The sequence below is a fragment of the Podarcis bocagei genome (assembly GCF_964188305.1).
Source record: "Podarcis bocagei genome assembly, chromosome: 2".
NCBI classification, from domain to species: Eukaryota; Metazoa; Chordata; class Lepidosauria; order Squamata; family Lacertidae; genus Podarcis; species Podarcis bocagei.
This window is the reverse complement of record NC_138126.1, coordinates 105,231,024-105,252,446: the sequence shown is the minus strand read 5'-3', so window position 1 is coordinate 105,252,446 and position 21,423 is coordinate 105,231,024. Positions and strand designations below refer to the sequence as shown.

The window sequence follows — 21,423 nt, the reverse complement described above, 5'->3', positions numbered from 1 at the left end:
GGGAAGCTTTGCTTCATGGTTCCAAGGCATGAGCAGGCATTCGGTCATCCTAATGAAAAGGCCACTGTGTGCTCTGGGATGGGATAGGAGAGGCTAAATAACAAAGCAGCTCTCTGAGGAAAATATGGCTTGTGTTTTATTCTTTGAGCTCACTTAGCACGGAAGCCTTGCATATGCAACACATTAAGATGAGGCAAGCTCTGCACCATATTGAGAGCAGTCCATAGTTTGAATTACCCGATAAAAAATACTTTCCCGTTGAGAATATTGATATATTTGCTATGGCTATATCAAATAAAACTGAGCTTGCAATGTGCCTTCTAACAGAGTGGTCAGACTTAGATTCCCATATCCATACTGTGCAGAGTGTTTTGCAGTCCTTGTTCCACATTCTAATTGATGTATATGGTAAGTGGCCTTGGTTTCTCATAACTGGATTCTTATTTTATAGGTGTTCTATCTTGTGAGTAAAATAAAGCTGTGGTGTAATTTGAATCCATGTCTTAAGTACTTGTAGCTTTCTCCATAGCTCATGGCTCATATGTTCAACTCTTGCCTGTTAAAAGCTTTTTATACACATGAGGCTTAGCTCATAATGGAAATGTAAAACCTACACTCACTGCCCCAAATGTACACCTGCTTTTTAACATGGTCCTCATGCTTTCTGCCCTTTCTGAATAATGCTTGCATTAGGCATCGAGGGCCCTGTCAGAAACTCAAACGTGCTTCTTAAATGTTGGTTGTGAAATATGGTTTGAAGGGATAGCTGAACATTGGTTGTTTGAAGGAAAACATCATAGAATAGGTTTGTTCAGCTTCTCCTTCAAACAATAATGCTGTGATATGTGGCAAGATTCTCCAGGGATTTCTGATATACAGATCTGAGAACAAACGTTTGGAAAACCAAACCACTTCTGTTTGACAAGAAGTTGTTGTGGAGGAAAGACAGGTGACAATTTTTTACATGTGCAATAGTTGTGCACGTGTAAAAAGTACATGCACATGGTACACCAACAAGCTCATGATTACTACATGTCTTTGGCCACATGAAGTGGGCAGCATTTTCAGGGGAGTGTTACACACTGTCTGCCAGTGTCCCCCAACCCCCAGGCCTGCCCACTGTGGTTGTGCACTGGCTGGTGGTGGGGGAACAGAGCTGGGGGGAAGGGGGCTGCAGAAGAATAGTTAATTGTCCCTCTCATCCTACCCAATAACCATTCTCTGCAAATGTAGCTCCCCCCCTCTACTTAGAAAGCAGATAGTTGGGAACACCTATCTCTGTCCTTACAAACAAACCCCTGCCTAGCTAGATACCATATTTTTCGCTCTATAAGACGCACTTTTCCCCTCCTAAAAAGTAAGGGGAAATGTGTGTGCGTCTTATGGAGCGAATGCAGGCTGCACAGCTATCCCTGAAGCCAGAAAAGCAAGAGGTATCGGTGTGCAGCGATCCCTCTTGCTCTTCTGGCTTCAGGGGTAGCCACGCAAAGCCTCTTGAGCGCAGTGGGAGCACTTCTCCCTCTTCGCTCAAGAGGCTTTGCGTTGCTTTCTTGTTTCTTGTTTTCCTCCTCTAAAAACTAGGTGCGTCTTATGGTCGGGTGCAACTTATAGAGCAAAAAATATTGGTAGCTTCTTTCCTCTATTTCCTAAAAAAAGAGAGTAAAAATGTTAGACAATTGTGAACCCTGGCAAGGAACCAGGAAGTGCAATACAGTGGTACCTCAGGTTAAGTACTTAATTCATTCCGGAGGTCTGTTCTTAACCTGAAAGTGTTCTTAACCAGAAGCACCACTTTAGCTAATGGGGCCTCCTGCTGCCGCCATGTGATTTCTGTTCTCATCCTAAAGCAAAGTTTTTAACCCAAGGTACTATTTCTGGGTTAGCAGAGTCTGTAACCTGAGGTGCATGTAACCCGAGGTACCACTGTATGTCTCTTACAGTCCTTCATTCTGCAGCTCAACTTTCCTAGGCTTCCATGTAAAATCTGCCTTGCCTCTCCTCTCTTTCTGTGTTCCCTGCTGCCAGATGTTCCTCGAATGCTGGTAGGGACTGTTTTTTGCTTGGAGTAAAATACGTTCACCGGTACGAGAACGCCTCGTGCTACATCCCATTCCCAGGACCTCACTTTGCTTGACTGGAAACGTAGCCTTGCCCACAGGTCACGTGGCGAGCTGGAGATCACGTGATTTGCAAGCCTGCCCTTAGCCAGGCGGGTGTTAAGCTTTTCTTCCTTGCTTCTGAATGTGTTTAATCAGAGCAACCCTGTGCTGCTTCTCTGCTTAATTCCTGACCTCCTTTGGATTTTAGCACCGGGCCTCCCCGGAACGCTTAAGCTGTTCAGATGTTTCAAACGCAGTGTGGCTGTGGCTACAAAAAAAACAACAACTGTTTTGTATGTTGGAATGTTTGACTGGCTGCAGACGTTCCAAATTTGATGTTTCAGCCGCGAGAAGCAGGTGCATGCTCTTGGGAACGACTGATAAAACAGTAAATAAAAAGCAGGGGTTTTTAGTGTTGTGTCAGAAGGGAGCTTTGAGAGAATCCACACCAGTAAGACTAAGGTACTTTCGAGAATGTATAACTTGCTGCTTAAATGGAACACGCAAGATGAGACAGTTAAATCAGCCATGATAAAATGGGCTCAGGACATTGGGTATAACATCATGTTTGAGGACTGGGAAAGGTTATGGACCACCGGAATGAAATTCACGGCATGTAATGCCTTGAAGGAAAATATTATGAAAATGATATATAGGTGGTACATGACCCCAGTCAAGCTTGCGAAAATATATCACCTGTCTGATAATAAATGTTGGAAATGTAAGGAGGCTGAAGGGACATTTTTTCACCTCTGGTGGACTTGCCCTAAAGTGAAGGCCTTCTGGGAAATGATCTATAATGAGTTAAAAAAGGTATTTAAGTATACCTTTACCAAGAAACCGGAGGCCTTCCTCTTGGGCATTGTCGGCCAGAAAGTGTTAAAGAAGGACAGAACCTTTTTTATGTACGCGACCACAGCAGCAAGAATACTCATCGCAAAATATTGGAAGACACAAGATTTGCTCACACTGGAAGAATGGCAGATGCAATTGATGGACTACATGGAACTGGCTGAAATGACTGGCAGAATCCGAGATATGGGAGAAGAAACAGTGGAAGAGGACTGGAAAAAATTTAAGAACTATTTACAAAAACAATATAAGTTATATGAATGTTAAAAATTTTCACGATTCGGAAACTATAGCTTCAGCAACTAAAGTTGTGAATTAGGAAATTATATTTTAAGTAAGAAAAGGTTAAATTTTAAGGTAATATGTTTAATTTAGGATATAGGTAATTGATAGAAAGTATGAAAAATTTGAGGTATAGTATTTGAAAAGTACAAAATAAGGTACGAAACAAGGTAATAATTTGCTGATACTTTATTATAAAGAATGCAGGGTAAGGGAGATGCGAGGAAGTCCAGTTAGTTATTCAAAAATGTGTTGAAAGGTTGGTTTTTCTTTCTTATTTCTTTCTTCTTTTTCTTGTTTCTCTATGTTTACAATCTCTGTATCTGAAAAATTGAATAAAATATTAAAAAAAAGAGAGAGAGAGAGAGAGAGAATCCACACCAGCAACTTCATTTTAGCAATGGTGGCAAAGTCTAGTGAATGGACTCTGTTTACATTATATTTGGCTCGTAAAAAGCCACTTAACTTGGTTGCCTGTGGCAAGTATGAATTCTTGGCAATCAAGCAGGGGTGTTTTTGCAAGATGAAAATCAACATGTGGCGCTTGGTTTTTCTTTGCTTTTGACCCTTTGTGGCACTAATATATTGTATCTAATACAGTGGTACCTCAGGTTACATACGCTTCAGGGTACAGACGCTTCAGGTTACAGACTCCGCTAACCCAGAAATAGTACCTTGGGGTAAGAACTTTACCTCAGGATGAGAGCAGAAATCGCACAGCGGCAGCGTGGTGGCAGTGGGAGGCCCCATTAGCTAAAGCGGCGCTTCAGGTTAAGAACAGTTTCAGGTTAAGAACGGACCTCCAGTACTTAACCCGAGGTACCACTGTATAGGTACGTCTCGGCACACCTAGTATCTGTGGGCTACTAACGTTTGTGACTTTATTTGCAAGGCTGAAGTAGTCACTGGGACTATGGATCTCCACGGTTTTTATCCTCCATGGATGAAATTGGCTAGTTTTTCACGCTTCGTGCGGAAGCTTTCTGTGTCCCCACGCAGTATGCATGTTTCAGATCCGCTTCCATGTCTTCGCAGATTTATGACTTCCTCCATTTTACATAATTTGTCCGTATTCCATGTGGTGTATTTGCAAATCTAATGTAGCTTGTTGTCTGGCGCTGAGACTAGGCTGCAAAAATGCATTCTTGGAAAATGAACATCATTTGCATACTGTGATGCTTCCTCCCATAGGCTGATTTTTAACCCCCTGCCCTTTAAATAAAGAAACCTTTATTTACCTTGTTTGTTCAACAGCTCCCTGGATGATGCGATGCTTTGCACTGTAAATAAATAGCTATGGAGATGCTGTGGCAGAACTAACAGCTTGCTTTGAGTTAGCGAGGTTTTTCTGTGCCGCTGTTCTGAGGCTGATTCTTTTCTGCGGCACTGGGCTGCCTTGATTAGCTTATCTGCAGAAGGAGAAGGAGAAGGAGAAGAAGAAGAGGAGGAGGAGGAAGAGGAAGAAGAAAGAATTGGGCACAGCTGTTGCTCACAGATACAGATGGGGTTTTTTGCTAAATTAGGATGCTAACTTTGATTAGAATGGAAGAGAAGTAAAGCACCCATGGAAGTGGGATGATCTTGTGCTCTAACTTGGGAAATATTTCCCAAGGCTATTGGAAGTGAGGAGCACACAATAGACTGCATGACAGACTTGCCTGATACATCTGTACATGCTAGCAGAATCCTTCCCTTAGTGACTGTCTAAGTAGGGCCGCTTCTTCCCGAGGATGCAACTTTCGGCCAATGTAGCTGCTTTGTCTGTTGATGTCTCCTAGAATAGAAAGGGTACAGCAAAGGAGTCCCTGTTGTAGGTGCTGCCAATGGGTGCTGCCTAGTGACTCCTTGTTTATGAAATGTCCTCCCTTGTGTGGTGTGTCTTATCTCCCTCATTATTAAAATCTATGTGGAATTTTGGGACACGGGTGGTGCTGTGGGTTAAACCACAGAGCCTAGGACTTGCCGAACAGAAGGCTGGCGGTTCGAATCCCGCGACGGGGTGAGCTCCCGTTGCTAGGTCCCTGCTCCTGCCAACCTAGCAGTTCGAAAGCACATCAAAGTGCAAGTATATAAATAGGTACCACTCCGACGGGAAGGTAAACAACATTTCCGTGCGCTGCTCTGGTTTCGCCAGAAGCGGCTTAGTCATTCTGGCCACATGACCCGGAAGCTGTCTGAGGACAAACGCCGGCTCCCTTGGCCAATAAAGCGAGACGAGCGCCGCAACCCCAGAGTCAGCCACGACTGGACCTAATGGTCAGGGGTCCCTTTACCTTTGCCTATGTGGAATTTTAAAACATTTCTGCCCACCCAGGTCTTAGATAACTGAAACTGGCTTTGAAATCCCCCAGGCGTATTCTGCACCTGGCTATCGGCCACTTGTGACCAAGCAAAGATGCCCAGGCATCAGGATGGGGCCAGATGTCTCCATCACCTGGAGGTGCACACCTGGGGGTCCTCGGATCTTGACTGTTTTCACACACTAGCAACACATCCTGTAGAATCATATCCATTATATTTTATCTACACAATCAGAGTGAATTTCAGGAACCAAAAAGTCTTATTGAAAAAATACAACTTTCGAGCCTTCTGGCCACCAAAATGGCAACTAGGCATTTTGTTTTGGTGACTGTTAAGCCTGGTTTAATTAGCCATTGGCACCTAACTTACATATCTGATTTTCTAACACTGAGCTGCACCTAGACCTTATTTAGCTGGGAGGATGTTTTTAAATGTTTGTGTTGTTTTGCTGTTTTTATTGTTTGCTGCCCTAGATTTCTTTGGGAAGGAAGGGCGGGATTGTTATTTTGAAAAATAATATAGAGGTGTCCTACATTGTGGCTATTGGAATATATAGGGAGACACCTCCTTCTCCTTTCCTGCGTCATATACTATACCTTGAAAGCACATTCAAAGCAAATCCTTTCCCTCAAAGAATTCTGGGCATTGTAGTTTTTCCCCTCGCAGAGTTACGAATACCCTCGGCCATTAACAACCTGCAGTGCCCAGAATCCTTTGAAGGGGAAAATTGTCCTTCACATGTGCTTTATAGTGTGTACACAACCGCAGAACGGCACAGGCGCTTCAGGAGATAAAGTGTGTTTGCTTTGCAGAAAACAAGCCTTAGATACACAGAAGGCAAAAATCTCCTCCTCCAGAAGCTTCTCATTCCACTGGTGGTGAGCAGTCACTAGTTCTGCTGCTTTGGGTTAGTGCTTGGCTGAGTATGTCAGTGCTGCAATCTTTTTACAAAAGGGCCCTTTTCTAACCGGAGAAAGACAAACGACGGCCACTTTGCTTGCTAAGGGTTATTAATAGATGGAACTGGGGAGGAAATAGTGTTCTGAAGCAACGGGCTTTTCATTGGTTATCTTTTGCAGCCTCAAATGTAAGTTTCTGAAAAGTGGAATGAGGGGATACAACTTGTTCTCTGTTGGCATAAGCAGATGCTCATCATCTCTCTCTCCCTTTTTCTCCTTTCCTAGTCCCTGTTGCTCTTGGCTCTCGTGGGAGCTGTCTTTCTGGGCCTCAACCTGGTATTCCTTGGTATTTATCTGATCTGTGTGTGCTGCTGCAAGAGGGAGGAGGAGTCAGAGACGAAGAGGCCCAATTCGTGCTGCATCACCTGGACTGCTGTGGTAGCCGGCCTCATCTGTTGGTGAGTTCATTTGGAGCCTAGAGAGCAGAAGGCCCATGGGTGATGGAGCGGGTGGGTGGTGTCTGAAAGCTTGGGTTCACGGGTAGGGTTGCCACCTTTGTACTGACAAAATACAGTCTGGGGCCTTCCCCCCCCCCCCTCCAAATCTTGTACTGCAGTGACTTCAAAGTAACCTATTGCAATCTATTGCAGCCTAACAAGATGGCTCCTCTGGAATTTGTCACACATGCACGTGCTCATGAATGTGTAAATCTGTCTGTGCTTGGCTACCCAGAGCTTAAATATATGACCTTTCACACAAGCAAGGAGCCACCGCGGAAAAGGCCTTGTTCTCACGTTGCCACTCTTAGGATTTGAGGCACCTGAAGAAGGGCCTCAAATCATGACCGCAGGGTCCAGGTTGGTTGACATGGAGAGAGGACATCCTCGAGGCATTGTGGTCCCGAGCCATTCAAGGCTTTATAGGTAAAAACCAGCTCTTTGAATTGGGCCCGGAACTTAATTGGCCACCGGGATCGGTGTACAGTGCTCCCTCTGGTTACGAACTTAATTTGTTCTGGAGGTCCGTTCTTAACCTGAAACTGTTCTTAACCTGAGGTACCACTTTACCTAATGGGGCTTCCCTCTGCCGCCGTGCTGCCGGTGTGCAATGTCTGTTCTCATCCTGAGGTAAAGTTCTTAACCCGAGGTACTACTTCCAGATTAGTGGAGTCTGTAACCCGAAGTGTTTGTGACCCGAGGTGTTTGTAACCTGAGGTACCACTGTAATATGCTCAGAGGTCAAGTTCCATCTTGGAAAACTGCCTGTAGGCCATAATGCGTGGCGCATGCCTCTGTTTTGTTGCATGCATGCATGGCAACTCGCACTCAGTTTGTCCTATTGCGTTTCTCTCACCCTTAAAGAAACAAAGGGTCCACAAGGGAAAGGGAGACAGTTCAGCTACTGTTTCAGTGCCTGTTTTGCTAAAGGGCATGGTTTGACAGCTTCCTATTCCTTGATCCAAAGACTCGTGTTTCATCTTCCACCACCAGTCCCCTAGTTTGGACATTGCAATTCAGTGCTCTTGAAGGCCCTTCCCTATCTCTCTCAAGAGCAGCAAGCATGCTGTGCGCATTTGCAGATGCTCCTGGGTCCCACGGCCTCACTTTAATCGCTGTTTCCTCGAGAGGGCTTCTTTGCTCCAGTATTCATTCCTCTTTTGGCTAATCCCAAGAGGGGGAGGGAGATTGGGGTGTGGAGGAGTCCTTTAGCTTTTAATCCCACCCCTAAGCAGATGGCACAGCTGGCTGTCCGGGGTCACGTGAGGCTTGAGGTTAATTGTGTATGGAGTCTGACTCAATTAAAGGAGGGAGAGCAGGGTTGGCGGTCCCAGGAAAGGGAAAGCCCTAGGTTCTGGTCTATTGCTTTCTCTCCATCACCTATACCTCTCCAGGATGAAGAATACTTTCCATCTAGAGCAGTGGTTCTCAACCTGTGGGTCCCCAGATCTTTGTTGGACTACAACTCCCATCATCCCTGAGCTCTGGCCTTGCTAGCTAGGGATGATGGGAATTGTAGTTCAACAACATCTGGGGACCCACAGGTCGAGAAAGGATGATCTAGAGGCTTCCTGAATGTCTAGGGTGTTATTTCATCTCTCAGTTGGTTGAGCAAGTCCAGAGGTAGATACTGCATGTGGCAAGGAATCGTAACGTCATCTTTTCATAGAAGAACGGAGGCCACTGGTGGACTATCTGTCAAATTGTAATTATTGTATGAAATCACGTGCAGAATTTGATATGGGGGGAAGAATGTAGAGAACGGATTTGGGGGGCTTAGAAAATAAGTGTAGATGTGTTTTAAAGCAGCTATTAAGGGGGAATTAAAAAAAATCAGGGAAGGAGGGATGGGAAGTCAAGAAGGGGGGGGGACCCTAATAAATACAACTGGAGTTATGTAATAAATTGGAAGATTCAATAAAAACCATTAAAGAAAGAAATCGTCACTTCACCCTAAGTTAAAGCAACTGATAATAAGCCCAGCCCACTTCTCACCCCACCTGACCCCAGTGATGTAGGCAAGTGATGTTAGCAAAGGTCATAGCTACATCACAGATTTGCAAAGTCCAGGGGCAGAAACCTGCAACCCTGCGATGTCATAGTTGGTGCCAGACTATAGCTCCCATTTTCCCTGACATTTGGCCATGCTAACTGGGGCTAATGGGAGTTGGAGTCCCTCAACGTGTAGAGCGCCACAGGTTCTCCATCCTGCATCAAGTCTACCCACTGCAGAATCTTCCAAAAAAAATCTAATGGTTGAACATGTTTACGATATAAGGCACCATCCAAGGAGTTATGCGGCTGGTAGTGCCGCTGCTGCAAGTTGTTGGAGGCCATTGCGCTTCACTAGTGTTGCGTGTTGCATGCAATCATTGGCAGGATCATCATTGGTTGTTGCCTGAATTGATGGAGCTCATTGGATGCAACAAGAAACTGAGCCTTTAGTTTCAGGGGTTCTCAAAGGGTGTGGCAGGAGAGGATGGCAAGTGTGGCAGGAGGATCCAAGCACAACCAAAGAAATATTTAAACATTTCAGTGTAGTGTTGCATAGAACAGTATCAAAATAAAATAAACAATAATTTGCAGAATATGGATAAATATCTTTTCAAAATGCAGCTCTGCCAAGAGTTGTTTCTTTGTATTTCTTACCAATAAAAAAATTGGTACGACCTGAGCAACTTTTTATTCTGAAAAGTGTGGCCCAGAGGGGAAGAAACCTGCTTTGGTGTCACCAGCCCAATACTCTGCCAAATACTCTTGTGGAATACTCTGCCAAAAAAGATCAATCAGTTGCTTTCTGTTTCAACTTTTAAATGCCTTCTAGATTCTCCCCCCCCCCCCCCCCCGCTGCCTTTCTGTCAGGCTTATGCAGGCAATAAATAATGCATCTTTCCATTAATAGTTTGCTGGTTTCTGTTTTTAACTTTTTGTATGTGTGGTGGTTTTTTTTTTTTAATTGGATGGTTTCATATATAATTGCTGTATACACTCTTGAATTTTTATGAATGTAAAATTCATAAATATGTAAATATGTATGTAAATATTTTTTTATATAAATACGTAAAACAGAAAGACAAGGAGTGCTTTGACTTGATCAAGCCATACCAGCATCTCTTGTGGTGTGTGTGTACACACACACACACACACGCACAGCACAGCACAGTTGCCAGTTAATTTAGCTTTTTGGGGGCGGGGGATTGTATCTTGGTAAAATAATCAGTGCAAGTGAAACTCATCAATTTCCCCTGAGATGGGGGAAATGTTTAGTTGCTGAAATGCCGCCTTGCCTTCAAAGGGGTCCCCTTTCTCTCTGCTCCCCCAATTTAGGGCTGGGGTGCCCACCTGCCTTCCTAATTGCAGCTACAATTTGTTGTGTCCCTGTGCTGGCTGCTCCCTTCCCACCGTTACACAAGTTACCCGACTGCACCACCTACAGAAAATGAATTCTCTTGCTCACAACTGCCAAGCCACCCCTTTGTGGAAATGGAATGCAGAATTTTGCTAGTGCGTTACGTGTGAGTTAAGTGCCACAGACGAAAGGGGAAAACATTTGTACCACAAGTGGAGCAGTTTGTGAGCGCATATTCTCATTTCGCTTCCTGTTCGTCTTTTTCCTTCAGTGTGGCTTGTGTTGGGCAGCTGCAGCTGTGAGGCGAGGAGAGCCGTCCATTTTGGGCACTGATGGGTTCTGCCTCTTTCGCGTCGCCATTGCGCAAATCACTCGGGTTAGATAGGGGGGTTCATACGCAGGTTGGGAGGTGGTTGGGATGGCAATCCTGGGCGTACTGGAGAAAACAAAGCCTCTTCCCCCATTTTTTTACACTCTTAACTCTGGCCTCTGCCTGAGACACGTGGTTTCATCCCAGGTGGCAGATCTGCGCTCAATTCACCTTGCTTCTTGCAAGGCAGAGTGATCAGATGAACTCGGTTGCCTGAGGCTTTCACAGTTGGGTTACTTCTGGCTGTAAGGATGAAGTTGGGAGTGGGGGTTGCCCATCTTCAGGCCCTGATCTTCCTTCTACTTTCTCAGAGATTAGAAATAGTAGAACTAAGCACATGGTTTCGACATCTGGCCACCCATAGCTGCAAACGCAGAGGAAATAACACCGCTGTACAGTGGTACCTCGGGTTAAGAACTTAATTTGTTCTGGAGGTCTATTCTTAACCTGAAACTGTTCTTAACTTGAGGTACCACTTTAGCTAATGGGGCCTCCTGCTGCCGCCACCCCGCCGAAGCACGATTTCTGTTCTCATCCTAAAGCAAAGTTCTCAACCCGAGGTACTATTTCTGGGTTAGTGGAGTCTGTAACCTGTAGCGTCTGTAACCTGAAACGTCTGTATTAGATCTCCCCAATTCGTACATCTGCTAGGAATGCAGGGTGGCGTGGTCTAACCGCGCCTCTTGGGCTTGCCGATCAAAAGGTCGGCGGTTCGCCTCTTGGGCTTGCCGATCAAAAGGTCGGCGGTTCGAATCCCTGCAACGGGGTGAGCTCCTGTTGCTCTGTCCCAGCTCCTGGCAACCTAGCAATTCAAAAGCATGCCAGTGTGAGTAGATAAATAGGTACCGCTCTGGCGGGAAGGTAAGCGGTGTTTCCGTGCACTCTGGTTTCCGTCATGGCGTCCCATTGCGCCAGAAGCAGTTTAGTCATGCTGGCCACATGACCCAGAAAAGCTCTCTGTGGACAAATGCCAGCTCCCTTGGCCTGAAAGCAATAAGAGCGCCACACCCCATAGTTGCCTTTGACTGGACTTAACTGTCCAGGGGTCCTTTTACCTTTTACCTACATCTGCTGGAAGGTTTTCATGGCACTCTTTTGGCTTCAGCCATTTACTGCACAAGCCCTTCTCAATCAGCTCATTCAATTCTACGTTCCAGGAACTTCCAAAGGGCTTTAGTGCTTAATAGTTTGAGGGTGATCTTTTATTCGCTGAATGGAAGTATCTGTATCTGGGAGTAAACATGCTGATTAAACCGGCGTGCTGTTCCCATGACTTGCCTTCTTCCCTAACCCAAACACATGATCCCCCCCCACCCCACCCCTGGGGCTTTAGGCTTGTTGAAATTCTGGCTATATTGTCTCCTATCCATAAGCTTTGGATGAGTGAGATGAGGGGTAGGCAGAGTAATAAATATCCTAAGTGCTTTTCAGGTCCCCAGGGCGCTTTGATTGCGAGTGCAACAATATAGAGCAGCTCTTGCACTGACTGCTGGGCATCTGGTTCTTCGAATCTTAAATGCGTAGCGAGAGCATCGATCAGAGCGAAGCTCCCCGCCTGTTACGCTACACCTAGCAGACTTCTATTTTCTGCTTGCTGTATGCTATAAAATGGATGATTTAGGGAAATCTGTGGGAATGGAGAATCCTGAGTTTCAGGTTCGTTCTTGCTCTTCAAACCTATTACTTTAGATCAGTCAAGCTTGCCTTTCCAGGCTGGAGCTCCTTCCTTATATAAGCAGACCCTCTTTGTGCTTACAGTCATTTCACGCTGCATTCTCCCCTATCCCCCCCACCCAAAAGAATCTTCTTTAGTACTAAAGGCATCAGTGAAGCCATACAAAAACAAAAAAAACCACCCACCTGCAGAAGAACAGGGGAAGTATGTAGACAAATACAGTGGTACCTTGGGTTACATATGCTTCAGGTTACATACGCTTCAGGTTACAGACTCCACTAACCCAGAAATAGTGCTTTCAGGTTAAGAACTTTGCTTCAGGATGAGAACAGAAATTGTGCTCCGGCGGCGCGGCGGCAGCAGGAGGCCCCATTAGCTAGAGTGGTGCTTCAGGTTAAGAACAGTTTCAGGTTAAGTACGGACCTCTGGAACAAATTAAGTACTTAACCCGAGGTACCATTGTATTCCTCTTCTGCCAGCGAAGCTTACAGGTTTCCTCAAATAGCCATCTAGCACCCGCACTCAGGGCTGGTTCTCACTGTACACATCTCACGGTAGATAAATCTAATTAATTCATTCATTAATTAAAATGCTGGAATAGGTAGGTCTTTTGCTCTGATCCCAAAGGGCTGCCATTATAATCAGAAGGGCTTCCCACCCGCTTCTCTTTAAGGGAAAAGTAACTGTTTTATTACATTACAATTTGCAAGCGTGCACACTTCATATCTGATGGGAGTGTGGCAGCATCTCACTTCTCTCCCCCCCCCCACCCCGCACTTGGTATTGGCGTGCAAATACCAGCAACCGTGCAAGAAGTAGCCTTTAGATGCAGAAATGGCAAAGGAAAATGGAATGGGGAGGCAAGCCTAATTGGGGGGGGGGGGGTTGGATTTTTTTGCAACACGCGCCATTATTAAAAAGAGCAGAACCTCTCAAGGCTTCTGCTAAGCATTTGCAAACAGAGTCCTAAAAGTGACAGCAGAGAGACCCGCTTACACTGCCCAGTAGTTTGAATTTTTAGATCTATCGCAAGCATTCCCAGCAATGTAAACGCACACAACTCAAATCCAGGTATTCAGGTGTATTCAGGCTGGCTTTCAGTTGTGTGTGCGTGCACCCCTGAGGTTTGCGCAATTTGAAGTGTAGCTAAAGCTGGATTGTAACTCACAGTAATGTGACATGTGCGAATAAGAGTTATATTAAAATAGGAGCTGTTAGTGCCTCTCCAGGTGGGAGAACCTATTTTTCTCTTGGTTAAAAATGGTGCCTTGCTAAGAACCATGCCATCCCTGACCACTGGAAACAGTTCCCCTGCGTCAGAAGCTCTGCTTTGATGCCATTACTTCTGAGGTGCATCAACCACATGAATTTAAGCTACAGGGAATTTCCATGCCGGTGGAGCACATTCTTATCCACTAAAGCACGAGTTTTCATGGTGCAGTTGTGCTGCAGCCTCCCCATGGAAGCAGCATCAGCAGGCTTCCATAGGGAGGCCATAATTTCGGAGCTAACCTTCAACGTTCAGTGAACAGCGGAAGCAGCAGAGAGAAGCTTAGCCATAGCCGAGCATCGCTTTTGTTGTTATTTACAGCCAGAGATATGCTGTAGCCAAACAGCAGGGGCCCATTTGAAATAGGGAGCTCATTCAAAGGCTAATAGGGGAGAAATGGCCAGGATGAATCATTTTTATTGCCAATGCAGCAAGGAGAGTCATGAGTCGGAGTCAACCAGCCTTCCTTATTGGCTGCTTCTGCTGAGCAGTTAGGAATGGGTGCGTTTCACGAACCTACGTTTCCAGCGCCCATTTCAGGAATCTAAAAACCTGATTGTAAAACTAGAGTGTGTTAGCTGTTCTGAATGAATGTGAATTGTAGTATTCTGCATGTGTTGGTGTTAAATTTATATACAGTGGTACCTCGGGTTAAGAACTTAATTTGTTCTGGAGGTCTGTTCTTAACCTGAAACTGTTCTTAACTTGAGGTACTGCCTTTCATCAAGGTGGTTCACAGAATAAAATACAAGTAAATAACTAACCAAAACAACAAAACAGTAATGCCCCCGGGGCCCTTCCCATAGATATAATGTGATTTATCTGGAAGAAGGGGGTTTGCCAAAGGCATCTTTTTCCCCCACACCCATCTCCCTTCCATAAATAAAAGAGCCATCAATTTACTGTCCTGATCTCTGACTCCGGGTCCTTGGCATTTACCCTGGCATAGAGGAATTGTTTCTGGCTGGAGTTTTCCAGAGACCCTAGAATTCTTTCTTGAAGGTTAAACCAAGGAGCGGCTGTAATCCAGAGGAACATTTCTTTCAACAGATTCTGATAATCTGCTTAGGGGCGGGGGCGAGGTTGGAGGGGTTCCCCCCGCTGCAGCCGCCGCTGCCTTTTGGCCTAAATCTCTTGGGAGAGAACTCGCTTACAGCTCAGTGTGTCGCAGGCTTGTAGCATCCTTTTTAAGCCCCAGAGTTGGAGGGAGTGATTCTGGTTGGCAGTGCTCTGTTGTCAATTGGCAGGGGACCACTAATGTCTTAAAAGGCCAAGAGAGGAGACAGTTTCTACTGGCACCTTCTCAGCACTTCCGTTCTCCTCTCCCTCCAGAACTGGCGCATCTCCCCCCCCCCCCCCGCTAAATCATGGTCATTCTCTGGCCTCTCTCTGACCCCAGTCCTGCTTATCTAATGTAAATTGTAAGCTCTCTCCAAAAGAAGCTGTTTTAGCTGCAAACTGGCAAGGTTCTTACATTATTACAAATGTGAAACAATTATTTCCTATTTGGCTGCTACCGGCGGCTTAAAAACATCTCTCTGTTTGGGTTAAACACTGTGGGTTGTAACAAGACACCTGAAATATGTGAGCAAGTTCTCTCTGGCTTTCTTCCATTTCCAGTATTGACTGTCTTGCAGCAATTGCTCTTTTGCGCCGATACATAAAGCACACTTCATAGTGGGACTCATCCAGACATCCTACGATCCTGCCGTCAGAACGTTTGGTTGTTTCTGGGGCAAGTTGAGCGAAAAGGGCTTGGCTTAGCTCAGCATTTATTAAAAAAATGGAACCTCAAGACCACCCAGCCACCTCCTCAAATTGTACACAGGAACCTGTTATGGGGGGGGGGGGCGGACTGCTCCTTTTCCCTTATGGGGTATCCAAGAGCCCATATAGAATCCTTAAGTAGGTCCCCTGTCGGAAGGAGAAAATTACAGAGGCCAGCCAGAGAATATTGAGAAGCAAAGCAGCTAATAAGCATGATCTTTATTAAACTGTTGCAACAGGGTTCCCCGCTCCCCCCACGCAGAGAGGGAGGAGAGGAACCCAGAACAATGGCGTGCAAGCTCTTACTTTTGAAATTGCCTAGCCTTTGGCTCAAGGTAAAGGTAAAGGACCCCTGGCAGTAAAGTCCAGTCGTGAACAACTTTCGGGTTGCGGCGCTCATCTCGCTTCACAGGCCGAGGGAGCCGACATTTGTCCCCGGACAGTTTTTCCGGGTCATGTGGCCAGCATGACTAAGCCGCTTCTGGCGAAACCAGAGCAGCACACGGAAACGCTGTTTACCTTCCTGCCGGAGCGGTACCTATTTATCTACTTGCACATCATACATACATCACAGAAAGAGGTGGTCCCCAGGAGAAATATGTCACGGGGGCAGTCTACCACAGAAATACATCACAGGGGCGAGGTCTACAGCAGAAAACCTGTCTGTCAGGATACCTGATAATGATCAATCATTGCTCTACCTGGGCAGCCTGGCGAATATTTTGTGATTGTAAATACTTAGTTCCTGAATCCAGGTCACAGGCTCACCCTTACACAGGATTTGTGAGCAAAGGGGAGAATATTTGAGGTTACTGGAAGAGTCAAAATGGCTTTAGGATTGTTCTCCTGTACTATTTCAGACACGTGGTTTATATACTTATGTGTGTGTTTGCCTTGTGCATTTATGAATGTTTATTTTATATATATACACAGGACCTTAGGATTCCTATAACAAACCTACTCCAGGTGTTTCCTAGTTCTTACAAATCACACCCATTATACAGTTGCAGTTCTGAGTTTGGAGGGGTTTCTGCATTTCCTCTTTGGGCAGATTGGCTATCCTGGTGAATATCTTATGAAGCCACTTTAAATCTGTTGCGGGGCGGGGGGGGGGGGGAGAGAAATTTCACTCCCTCCCTTCCACTGCTGTCAGTCTAGGTAGGCCATTCCCCTTGACTCCTAGATGAGAAGGCTTTCCAGGGGTGCAAAGCAAATAATTGCAATGGGAATCAAAGAGAGCATTTATCTTGCCTGCCTCCCGGACTGCTTTATGATACAATGCAATACGATACGATACAATACAATAATCTTTATTGTCATTGTCCCATACAGAACAACGAAATTGAAAACATCTACATCAGACATTCAAAAACCCACAAGCCTGCTATCCCAGCCTGGTCAGCCCCTAAAAACTCTGATACCCCATAAGTGAATACAATATACAGTGGTACCTCAGGTTAAGTACTTAATTCGTTCCGGAGGTCCGTTCTTAACCTGAAACTGTTCTTAACCTGAAGCACCACTTTAGCTAATGGGGCCTCCCGCTGCTGCCGCGCCGCCGGAGCACGATTTCTGTTCTCATCCTGAAGCAAAGTTCTTAACCCGAGGTACTATTTCTGGGTTAGCGGAGTCTGTAACCTGAAGCATATGTAACCCGAGGTACCACTGTACTCAAAGACCTTACACTGCGTTTTAAAACCAAAATCTCATTTGGATAGAAACTGTTTCTCAGGCGGCTAGTCCTAGTCTTTATAAGCCTGTGCCTTCTTCCAGAAGGCAGAAGCTGAAAGAGATCATTTTCGGGGTGCACACTATCCTGCACTACCTTTGCAGCTTTCTTATGGCACCTGGAAACATAAAAAAAATTAAAAGAGGATTAGTCAACTTCACGGAGGAGAGGACTATAGAGGACTGCCACTCTGCCTCCACAGCTGGAGACAGTAATGGTTCTGAATATGCATTGCTGGAAACCACAGCAGGGGAGGGTTCTTTTTTGCTCAAATCCTGTTTGTGGATTTCCCACAAGCATCTGGCTGGCCACTGTGAGAACAGAATGCTAGACTAGATGGGCCATTGGCCTGATCCAGCAGACTCTTATATTCTTGTGTCTCTCCCCAGATACCAGCGTAGTTTGATTTCTCTGTCACTACACACACACACACACACACACACACACACACACACACACACACACACCATGACTCAAGTTGATCTGGGCGTCTGAGGGGGAACTTACCTTTGAGTCTGGCAGAAATGCACCCCAAACTCCAACATGAAGTTGATTCAGAATAAAAGGACTGGAGGACAAAGCTAAAAGCAGAACGGTGCTTCTAAAAGAAAGAAAATGTTTCAATTCAAGCCTGTCCTCTCGCAGCTGCTTACAAACATGCACTTGGTCTCCTCATGTGTAATGCAGCAATGTTGATAGTCCAGCTGAGGGGCTTAGAGGGACAAAGGACTGTTTGGCAAGGGCCATATTTTCAGTTTCGTGATTGACAGGTGGCTCTGTCAGGGAAAGTGTTTTTGACACCTTTTGGAAATCGGAAGATGGGCTATCCTCCATCTCCCTGCCAGACAAAACCAATTATGTGCTTTGTATATTCAAGGGGAGGTGTAACTTCTCTGTTTGTGGGGAATTGAGAGTGGTATCTTAAAGTGACGCGTTGGCCTCAATGAGGCCTTTGTTTCAGCCCTTACCCTAAATAACACTGATTTTTATTCTCTCCTCTTCTAACCCATATTTCTGTGTTTCTTTCATTCCCAGTGCTGCTGTTGGCATTGGTTTCTATGGCAACAGCGAAACCAACGATGGGGTTTATCAACTGATCTACGCCCTAAATAATGCTAATCGCACTCTTTCGGAGATTGATTCGCTGGTAAGAAATCTGATGGGTTGAGCCGATATTATTATTCTCCCCCCCCACCCCCACCCCTTTTCATCTAATGCAAGCGCTCCGGTCCTGATGAATTATCTGGAATGCCTGAGATTGAGAGCAGCTGTCTGAGAACAACAATGTCTCTTCCTAGGGAGAGCACAGAGGCTGGTGCAAACAAGCCAAACATTGTGTTAAAGCCTCCTTCATCTATCTCCATTTTAATCCGGAGGAGAGCATGTGCTCTCTGCTGTCAGAATTCACAGCCTGACCCTACTTTCTGCGTTTCCCAGAGGCGAAAATGGAGACAATTTTGTTTCAGAAATTGAGACAGGGATGGGAAGCACAAAGCGGTTCTACTCCCCTCGGTCAGTGTTGGGTGCAGATCATAGCTTTTTCCTGATAACCTTTGGAAACCCAGTGTCTAGAAAAGGCAGAACTTGAGATCTGTTGGACCCCAGAATCACAGAAGACTGGAGAGTCCAGTGCTGAAAGCACAGGGTTGGTGGGTGGGGGCTATAGTTTAAGCTGGTGGTAGTAGTAAATTAGAGTATTAAAGCCTGGTGCCTCCTTTGCAAAGCCCTGGAAGCTTCTGCCCAGCTTAGGGGGGCCGGCGTGATGCTCACAAGCATGGCATCCCCCTCCCCTTCCAGTAGCCATCGCAAGCTGCCCCCCCTCTATCCCTAACTCTTCCCTTGCCAAAAATGTTGCCGCACGCCTCTGATTCTGGTGCTGTTGAGAACACAGCTCTAGAGCAATTCAGATGGCACCGTGCCCAGGGAGAACCAGTAGCGTATCACCTGGGAGTCTGTTGGGTCCATGCTTCTCATGACTTCTGCAGGAATTCCTGGCAGAAAGCCACAGCTGAAAAAAGACAGCAGCGGTGCTTAAGACCTGAGATGGAAACTCCCAACTGCAAAATGACAACAACAGCAAACTACTACCAAAAGGTGACCGGTTTGGGAATGAAACCTCTCTCTCCATCTAGGGGACTAATGGTACTCCTAGCATCTTGGTTTCATTTGTGTTTCTCCTGGGTTTACTTCACATATACACGCACTGGGTTTTCTGTTTCTGAGTGGTGGTGGTGGTAATCCAAAAAGCCTAGCGATATTTAAGTACTAGGCAGTGAACACAATGTATTCAAATGATGCCCTCAGTTTCAATATATATCCATGCCCTGTAGTTGGCTTGCTTTCACTGGTTCTTGGAGCGCCTGATCGTTTTAGCGTGCCAAGCTCCTGTTTATGCCTAATAATAATAGCAATATGTACCAACCTTTCACCCTAATGACTCCAGGTGGGTTACTCACTTTTAAAAACTACTATGAAAATGTCAATTATGGATTTTCTGACTTCGCAGAATATCTTGAAGGGAGGAGGCTCTGCTGTGTAAAGCTTTGTCCTTGCTTCCTTGCTGCTTTGACTTCTGTGTGGCCAGAAGGAGGCCTATAAATAGATTCCATAGCAGCTTTTGTATTGGAAAAGAGTTCCTTTTTGTGGGTGCCAGTGCAACACCAGTAAACAGGGAGATTATTTGGAGCAGACTTTAGCCATCTTCGTTGCTCACGTAATGGAGGCCATTCAAGTGGTTAAACTGGGATATAAACTGGGATAGCTCAGTCGCTGGAGAATAATCTCAGGGTTCCCACATTGGGTAAAAGATTCCTGCATTCCAGGGGGTTGGAGTAGATCAGGGGTAGACAACCTAAGGCCCATGGGCCACAAGCAGACCACGGGGTTGTTTAACCAGCCCACAAGCCGCCCCCTAACCGAGCCGCCCTCTCTGCAAGTCCCCACACATTGCGCTAAACCGCAGTGCAACCTAGGGACTCGCTTCTGTGGTGCCTGAAATTGGGTCTGCGCATGCTCAGACGCTGAAAATGCGTTTGCACAGATGCAGACACCGGAAATCGCATCTGCACAGACGCAGACACCAGAAATTGCATCCGTGCATGCGCGCGCGCGCACACACACACACACACACACACACACGATCCAGCCCATGGAGGGATCTCCACTGGAATGAACCAGCCCAGGTGAAGTAAACCTTGCCAACTCTACAGTTCCATTATTAGGGTAGAGTTTTTTTGGTCTGTTCTTCTAGTGCATGCATATGTAATTTCACCAATCTGCTTTTGGGATTTGGGCTATAGAAACTGAGGTGGTGGTGATTATTCTGGTTTCAGCGGATCTTTTCCTTGAGTATTTGAAGAGATTTGGTCAAAGTCCTGTTTGTGCACGTGATGGAAGCCGAAGGAAACTCTTTGACTTTGAGCTGTTCTTGGCCGTCCCTTCTACCCATAGAAAACATGACTGGTTCAGAAAGAAACCAGCTTGCTGGTTCTGAATGGTCTGTCTGCTGACTTTTCCCAGGTCTCAAACACCTCTGTGCAGATGAAGGTGGCTCTGGAGCAGCACCTGGCGCGGCTGAACGAGATCTTTGCCACCCGAGGCGACTACGTGCAGACGCTCAAGTTCCTGCAGCAGATGGCTGGCAATATTGTGCTGCAGCTCTCGGGGCTCCCTGTCTGGAACGACGTCACTGTAGACCTGTCTCAAGTCGCTGGTGAAGTTGGTTACGTGGAATATTACAGGTAAGTTGAGAGGGGATATTGTGGAGGGCGGGGTTCATGGCCCATTGGGAGACTTCATGGAGTTTGCTATGCAGCCTTGCATTTCCTGTCAAAAGCAGAGCATCTCAAAGACAAAGGTAAAGGTACCCCTGACCGTTAGGTCCAGTCGCGGATGACTCTGGGGTTGCAGCGCTCATCTCGCTCTTTAGGCCGAGGGAGCTGGCGTTTGTCTGCAGACAGCTTCTGGGTCATGTGGCCAGCATGACTAAGCCCCTTCTGGTGAAACCAGAGCAGCACACGGAAACGCCGTTTAGCTTCCTGCCGGAGCGGTACCTATTTATCTACTTGCAGGAGCTGGGACCGAACAACAGGAGCTCACCCCGTTATGGGGATTCGAACTGCCGACCTTCTGATCGCCAAGCCCTAGGCTCAGTGGTTTAGACTACAGCACCACCTGCTTCCTGTAAGAAAATGGAGGGGTGTTTAATCTTAGACTTATGGAAACTGTTACATCATCACGGAGTCAGGAGGCGGGGATCCCCTTGTTCATCTCTCTCCTCCGCTTTGGAATCCCTCCCCTAGGATGGGGTGGGGGCCTTCCAAAAATTGTTGGA

The 21,423-nt window shown here is 46.1% G+C and overlaps 1 protein-coding gene across 3 annotated transcripts in view; it reads left to right on the top strand.

The window, feature by feature from the left end:
- Window positions 1-21,423, top strand: part of TTYH2 (tweety family member 2) — an 83,324-nt gene that overhangs the window by 31,524 nt on the left and 30,377 nt on the right. For all 3 annotated transcript variants that reach the window (XM_081180897.1, XM_081180895.1, XM_081180896.1), the window contains exons 2-4: window positions 6,719-6,891; window positions 18,126-18,237; window positions 20,610-20,830. In XM_081180897.1, the coding sequence (XP_081037023.1) occupies window positions 6,719-6,891; window positions 18,126-18,237; window positions 20,610-20,830 (506 nt within the window). The remainder of the gene's footprint in view (window positions 1-6,718; window positions 6,892-18,125; window positions 18,238-20,609; window positions 20,831-21,423) is intronic.